This window comes from Saccostrea cucullata, unplaced genomic scaffold, assembly GCF_032062105.1.
Source record: "Saccostrea cucullata isolate Sc308-1 unplaced genomic scaffold, CSIRO_AGI_Scuc_v1 ctg110, whole genome shotgun sequence".
Classification (NCBI taxonomy): Eukaryota; Metazoa; Mollusca; class Bivalvia; order Ostreida; family Ostreidae; genus Saccostrea; species Saccostrea cuccullata.
This window is the reverse complement of record NW_026939674.1, coordinates 772,117-780,220: the sequence shown is the minus strand read 5'-3', so window position 1 is coordinate 780,220 and position 8,104 is coordinate 772,117. Positions and strand designations below refer to the sequence as shown.

Below are 8,104 nucleotides of genomic sequence, written 5' to 3'. Positions count from 1 at the left end.
CATATGTGTGTTTTGCACACCCGATTATTTTTTAGATGAAATAAATGGAGATAACGAATAGTATTCAAGATTAAAAATCCATAAAAATTCAAAATATATAGGAGCAGAGCAAATGCGGACCTTCAAAACATCAGAGGTGGGATCAGGTGCAATGAAGGAGTGAGCATCCCTTGCCGACCGATCAACCCTTCGTGTGGTCCTTGCCATCATCGGGAAATAACGCAAAATCCGTTGTCAATTCAGTGTGTAATAACGGACTAGCAACCGGTATGAAAAAACGTCAGTCAGCATTTGACTCAATGATAAATTGTATTTGCTGACAAGGTCATTGTTTCGACCATTGAACTTACGAAATGATTACTTTAAACGAGACTGCTGATATTCTTGTTTCATCAACTTATTTGTCAATAATTCACCTCGTTTCAGAAATTGTACATATGTAGAGCATGCTCTTGCTTAACGAATCAATTGAGAGATATAAACTCCGTATACAGATGGTGAAGGTATATTGCTGCATAAGACTGTAAGGAAAGTTGACGATTGAAAAGTCATCACATTTATCATAGAGCTTGGTTGTTAGATTATACCTTTAACGTTTTTTTTTTCAAGGTAAATATCCAAATTTGAAACAGATGTGTCAGACTCTGTGGTATTTTTTTTTATCTTAAGCTCACCAGGATTTACTTAAAGTATCGTATCGAAATAAGAATGGAAATTACCATTGTTTATTGACAATATGTCGTCGATATACCTATAAATGCCAGTTGAAGGCCAAATTAAGTATTTTCTTCTTTTCACGTATAAGAAGTTGGACAAAAAAGCCTTCATATGAATATTGCAGATCTGATATTTAAAAACTAACGAAATAAAGGTACCTCTTTTAGTGAACCTAATGGACGCAAGCTATTAAGTGTAATCATACTATCCATTTTTTAAGCTGCTGAGCAATTTAAAATTCTATTTGTTATTTTAATTTTTTCATATCATATCAAACCACACTATATCATATCATATCATATCATATCGTATCGTAAACAGAATGTTTTTAATCGATCCAGTTATGGCGTAAGTCCGTAAAGACGTTAGAAAGAGGGAAATAAAATACATTGTAACACTGAAATTTCTACTTTAAATTTACAGAAACTGTTTAGGAGTGATGTGTATGAGAAATGATTTATGATGTAAATGGAAACAATGTTTCCTATTACCTCTTATCAATTGTAGCATAATTTCTCTTAATGACTCTTTTAAAATCTAAACTCTGAAGCTGTTAAGGTCAGTGTACTAGTACTAAATTAAGAACTGCTGTGGACCATCTGCGCAATGTTCACTTCAATTTTAAAAGACGAAGTCAAGCAACAGAGCTTTTCAGGAACACCCAATTTTTTTTCTCACCTAACATGTCATAAAAATAGACTTAGAATTCATAATTGAATTGAAATAAATTAGAATTTGTCTTGACATTTGGTAGAAATAGTTCTAGCTAAAAGGGCAGAACAACGAAACATATTATTTTGTAAAATTTGCACTTTACACGGGAACTCAGCAAAAAATGTATTCGAATCTGAGCCCATGTGACATAAATTCTGCAGTTTAAAAAAAAGATGGTTTGACAACTTCCAATGGAACATGAACAGTAACAAGTTAAAATTATTTAACATCATGAATATCAATGCTGAAAAAATTGAATTAATTTATAACGGCTGTCTTGAGGAGACCCAAAAGTGAACAATAATTAATTAAATTCAGTAATTATTGCTACTCTGGGGTTTTAATTTATGAAATCAGTTCATATCATTTAAATGCCATTAACATATTAAAAATTTATTAGGTGAAAATTTACTGAAAATGACTGCAAATAAACGAAGAAGGGCATATTCAACTTTCGATGTGAAAAAAATGTATATATTTCAGAAAACCGCATTAAATATCTTTTCGAACATATTGACCAAATTAAGCCATAAGCGCACCTCGTTCTATGGCATCAAGAAAAAGATGACTTTAATTCGTTGTCAAACATGCAGTTAGGATATACGAAAACAATTAGAGTATACTAAAATGTCACCCATCACATTTAACGATGTATTTATCATTTCTCTGCAAATTTACTGAGGAAAACATGAAAATGAAGATAAATGTAACATCATCGTAGAAATTATGTCCTCACATTGTTAAGTTGTAATTAAAATGTAATTTGCCTGAAAGCTGATTAAACGTGTGCTTCCTATAAGTCATACTTTTACTTATAAATAGTAACATTTTGGGGGATTATCATTTATCTTAACTTTCTAGTGGTATTTATCACAATGGTAGGCATTAGGATTTAGATAATTAAAAACAATATTACATGAATATAACAAATTAAGAAATACATAAATTATTGTCAAGTTTACAAAGACCTTATTCTTGAAATCTCAGAAAACTGGTTCAGAATATTATCAGGTGCAAAATGGTTAGCTTTATATTCTTAAAATGACAGGGAAAACATGTAGACGTTTTTGGCATGTATTTTATTTGCAAAAATATAATGTTAAGAAAAGAAGCTTCAAGCATTGAGAAATCTTTTGAATCATATATATATATATATATATATATATATATATATATATATATATATATATATATATATATATATATATATATATATATATATATATATATATATATATTATATATACATTAAAACAAAAGATTTAAAGTTTCTCTAAATGAAATATCTCCCTGTTGTAAGTGTTTCTCTAATCGGCTTTTCCGTGGTAAAGTGGGGAAAATGACATCTTTTTTTCAAAATAGAAAGATTTACAGAAGAAATAAGACCATTAGACCATTCAGTTGGTATGCAATATTTGAAATTATTACAACTTACTTACTTTAAAGTAAACCTGGATTTCACTCCTGTTCACTACTGTTCTAAGCAAAATTTCAAGTTCAAGATTCAATTTTCAATTAATATAGCCAAATTGTGTAAAATCTTCATTAATTCAATATTTTGACCAATTCATTTGTAACCAAACCAGTAGATTACAGTTCCTTAATACAGTTTAGACCCCCCAGATCCCTATTTTATTTCCAGCTTACTAAATACATATGTATACTCTTTGCAACCCATTAACTGATTTCAATGCATTTTGCTTTTGCAAAATCGTTATTTGGTTTAAGTAACTTAAACATACATCACTAACTTTAAAACAAGGCAAGTTCTTCAATTAATTTTAAGTTAAAGTATAAATTGTTCTAATTTTTTTAATTCTTTGTCGTTGCGATTTTCGAAACAAATTTGACAGTCATCATAAATTTTTCAATACTGAACACTCTAATGTTGAAAAAAAAGTTGTTCATTTTTCTAAGGAGAGTCTTGAATTACCTACCACATTATACGTAATGTTTTACACAAAAATTTAATATCGCGTATGATGATCCCCTTTGACGATCGCAGATAATTAATGAGTTTGATTTTTGTTGTTGTTGTTGTTAATCCCATGATTGTTAAAAGCAATGGAAAAATAAAAACTAAACTGCCAATACCTTTCATTTTATATTTTAAAATACATGTACATGCAAATTGAATATCTGGATTTGGACAATGTCTTTGTTTCAGAGAAAAATAAGAGGAAGAAATATAGATTTTTTGCAGAAGACGAAAAGTCTGGTAGTTAAGCAATGAATAGAATGTCTTAATAAATTATTAAAAAGTACTGAACATATGCTTAGAGAAATAAATTGCACATCAGCATTCGGTGACTGGCAATTACATCCGGGCATTAGCGTCCGTCATGGGCAGCTTAATGAAAGAATCCTCTATATGATAAGTACTACGATGAAGCTTGACTTAGAAATAATTACAAAATTTCTCAGGCAATTGGTTACAGACAGGAATTAATTTTCACACGATAAAGTGTTTTACACGTGCCTTGGGGCGAAGTGGACCTCGTAATCTAACACGCACAACGCGCCATATTGTTTCTGTTGGACAGTTGCAATGTCTGTCGGACAGAATGTCCGAATCGCACCCTTGTTTAGTAATTAATGTATGATCGGTTACAGATTCTCCCTTTATGGGGACTTCACATGTTGATGGTAATTTCTTTCCTCCATTATACCGGCCCCGTAAAGAGAGTGAGGGTAAATTTAAGATAATTAAGAGTTTAAATCTATTTTTCAGGACGAGTCTTTAAAATTCACCGTTGAATCGAGGCCCTAATTTACTGCAGTTAATGTGATAACAAAATTCGATAAAGCGTCAATTTTTTTACCTTAGAATTTCTTTTTTAAAATATCTTTTTTTTTCGGTATTTTATAAAAGTGACATGAATTTTCCTTCAAATTTTTCGACAAAAAAATAACAACTTTATCATAAAAAAACTGAAACACAGAAAATGCAATAAATTTTAATTAATGAAAGTGTTTTGGTGAAAATTACTAATTATTCTTTACAACAATAGAAAGAAGGTAAACGATGAGCGATAGGGGAACGGTTTAGCTGCAATCCTATCCAATAGTCTCGCGAGAAGTCGCGCGCAGGTGAGGCTTAAGACAGGTGCCTCCGCCCCTTAATTAGTTCTGGCGCTCGTCTCTGCATCTAAATTGACAACAATGGGCTTGACAAGCAATGTGACTTATTCAAACAGATATACATACACTTGTTTGTTGTTAATTACTTCATTTTGCGGTCCACTCTCCTCTGATACTGAGAGAACCAAATTTTCACCTTCAACAGCGAATAGGGCAATTTGGGAAACACGCCGTGTGCTTTCTGCAAGACTTATAGAACAATTTTTCTTGGGACTTTATACAAGGACTTATATGAGAAGTTATGCATTCAGCAGCCATGGGGGAATATCGAATTCATGAAAGTGAAAAAACGAAGGGCGCTGATTTAACCCATTTCTCACGACAGAATTCTTTGGACTTTAAGATGCAGACCGATGCTCGACTATCAGATATGGTTTCTTCTGATGAAGACGATATTATTTCTGACAATGATTCTATGTTGAACAGTCCAAACTCTCAGAATAAATTTTCAAATGAAGACCTCAGAGATTCCAAAGACAAGATGTTGTCTTCAGATGGTAAAGGTAGGTATTTTTACGGACGTTGAGTCCCTTTTTCTTTAATCGCCATCACCTGTTTAAAGTTTTCTCCATCCATCATTTAATATCAATTTGAATTTTTAAAAGATGTATGCAACTTATATATTTTTGCACTATAAAAATTATGAAAAACACTATGGAAATAAAAATTGATTTTTTTTTCTTCATTAAGATACATTTTAACAAAGACTTTTGTTTAATGCTTGCATTTGATTATTGTATTTTTATGGCTATTTAAAATATTAACCTAGAATAAATATCCATAAAGACCGACAAAGCGTGTCGCGACAAATGTCTTTATTGCCAAAAGACAAAAATCTGTAATTTCTTAAAATTTTCTTTATTATGAATGAATTATTTATAAGTTTAATTTCTGTGGTTTTATTTGGATTTAGTGCTTGCAGTTGCTCTCCGTTTAAGTCCTTTTTCTGTCCTATCCATCATATTGCAGAAATCAATCAATTATTGGAATTGAAATTTTCTCTTCCAAAAATTTCTTTGTTTGTAAATGATTTCGAATAAATTAAACCCTGTTGTTAAACTCCCAGTGAATAATCTAAGCAGTTAATGATAACAATATCCGACTAATTTTATTTCTTAAAAGTCATAAAAAATGAAAAGATTAATTAAACAGTCATTTTTTATGTTTTCACAAGAAAACTCGACATTGTTTTTCAAAGATTTTGGTGTAGGTTTTCTTTAGAAAAACAAGACCTCGCTTGTAACAAACAGTACGGATTTTTTGTGCCCAATTTTTCATGTAATTAAAAACAAGAGAAATGATACTTAACATACACCTATAATTAACCTACGTAAATAATTTTAAAGCTAGTGTGACAAGTTCTACAATTTTTTTGTACGTGTTATTCAAGATGTAACTGGCATTTACATTAAAAGCGGATTTTGTGTGATGCTAGGTTATGGGAGCTCATTAATTATGACTAATTATTATTTAAACGAGATACCATCCTAAAGGACGTCAATTTTAAACCACAGAAAACAATTTTTCTGAAAAATTTAACCGCCATAATTTGTTTAGCATACCTTTTTCGCTAATTTTCCATAAAAAGTCCGATTCGCCTCTACAGATTTTAGTTGTTGTTGTTGTTGATGAGGCTATCTGTTTTTTTCCTAATTACCTCATTTGTAAACGATGAAACACACGGGCGATCATAGTGTAATTGCTTTCTAATTAGTAATGTGTCTTTTGCCTTCAATTGTAAAGAATTTCCTATCATCCATTATTCGATCATTATTTGACTTTTTAGTCAATGTACATGCAGTTAAAGTCGCTAACAATCACCACTTTTTGCACCTTTGCCTAAACGGCATGAAATTGATGAAGTTAATTAAACTGTCTTTACTTTACATCAAAGATTGCTGTAAAATCTTACTGTGTTAGTCATTAAATCTTAATTAGAAGAAAAATCCATATTAAAAAAAAATTTTTTACAACTTTATTCAAATAAAAAGGAAATACGTATTTTTGATTTTCAAAAAAAATATTTTTAAAATCCTTTTTCTTACCATTTTACTTCTAATTTACAGAATCACCAATTAATGGGGATGACTCTAGTGTTCGCCGATATAGAACAGCATTCACAAGAGAACAGATTGGAAGGCTGGAAAAAGAATTCTACAAAGAAAACTACGTATCCCGTCCTCGGCGATGCGAGTTGGCTAAATTGCTTAACCTGCCAGAAAATACAATTAAGGTATGTTTTATTCTAATTAGTTATTAAGTTTCAAGAAAATTTAGAGAAAAAAATGTGAATTATGATAATTTTCTTTTACTAATTTTTCCCTTCAATTTTTGTAGGTTTGGTTTCAAAACCGAAGAATGAAGGACAAAAGACAACGCATGGCTATGGCCTGGCCATACGGTATTGCCGATCCACATCTATATGCTTATCTTGCCGCGGCCGCAGCTTCGTATCCATACAGCATTTCTCCTTCAAACTCTAATCCATTTAATTATTATTCATCACTTGGACTCCAACGATCAGCAAACAATATGGGACAATTTCCATCTCCGGGACCACTCCGACCCAGATCTGAAATCATTCCCGGAATGACGGGAGCTGCGCTTTTGCGATCGTCTGCCATGCCAATCCCACACTCTCTTGCAACATCGACACAACTGAACTGCAGTATGCTCCCTCCATCTGACTCTTTGCTTGGTCACTCACATTCCAGTATTCCTTGCTCAACACATAATGACAATTGTAATTGTTCGCCATTGTTTGGAGGACTTTCTAACTTGCCTACGTCACTTCCGTCTGTGCAAGCACCGAAAGCTCACTCAAATACTACGTCACATGGACTTTTCCGACCTTTCCAAACAGATGTTGAAAGATCGTGACACAAATCAAAAGATTTTTTTAAGTGCTCAGTATTTATAAACACTTTGACACAAGTATAGATTATTATCAAGACTTTTTTTACTCATTTTTTATATGAAAGTGCTCCGTCTGCAATAATCAAAATATTAATTAATCATGATTGATTGCTGTCGAAATTTTTTGTCATATATATATTTGTTTGTTGTTTTTACACAGGGTATACATGTAATAAATTGAAATGATGATTTAAAATGTTTATTTTGTTCTGTGATTGTCGAGGTGGTTAAGTTGTAAGAGCATAATTATTTGAACCACGTGATTTTAAAAATGCTATAAATACAAAATCTCTCGCAGTATGGATTATTGATAAGTTTTTCTGTGTTAGTTGCATGCTAGCATGAAAGCTTAACACGAAGATTTTACACAGACCATCATTGTTCAAAGCGTTTTGAGGACTGATATTCTTATCATTTGCCTCGGTCATATAATGGTTAAAATAAGCTTTATATCAGTTTTAGTGAGTACAGAGGGTCAAACCGTTTAATAAATATCTTGATACTATTTTGATATATTTTCAAATTCAATCAAGTCACATGTAATCTAGAAAATACATTTATTTGTTGATGGAATAAAGTTGACTTTTCTTCTTGAAGGCAATCAGGATTGCTAGAA

The 8,104-nt window shown here is 31.5% G+C and overlaps 1 protein-coding gene across 1 annotated transcript; it reads left to right on the top strand.

The window, feature by feature from the left end:
• Positions 1 to 4,639: 4,639 nt before the first annotated feature.
• LOC134253613 (homeobox even-skipped homolog protein 2-like) lies at positions 4,640 to 7,523 on the top strand. The gene is made up of 3 exons (XM_062736172.1): positions 4,640 to 5,075; positions 6,639 to 6,805; positions 6,910 to 7,523. The coding sequence occupies exons 1-3, from the start codon at positions 4,814 to 4,816 to the stop codon at positions 7,450 to 7,452; spliced, it is 972 nt and encodes a 323-aa protein (XP_062592156.1). The 5' UTR covers positions 4,640 to 4,813; the 3' UTR covers positions 7,453 to 7,523.
• Positions 7,524 to 8,104: the final 581 nt, after the last annotated feature.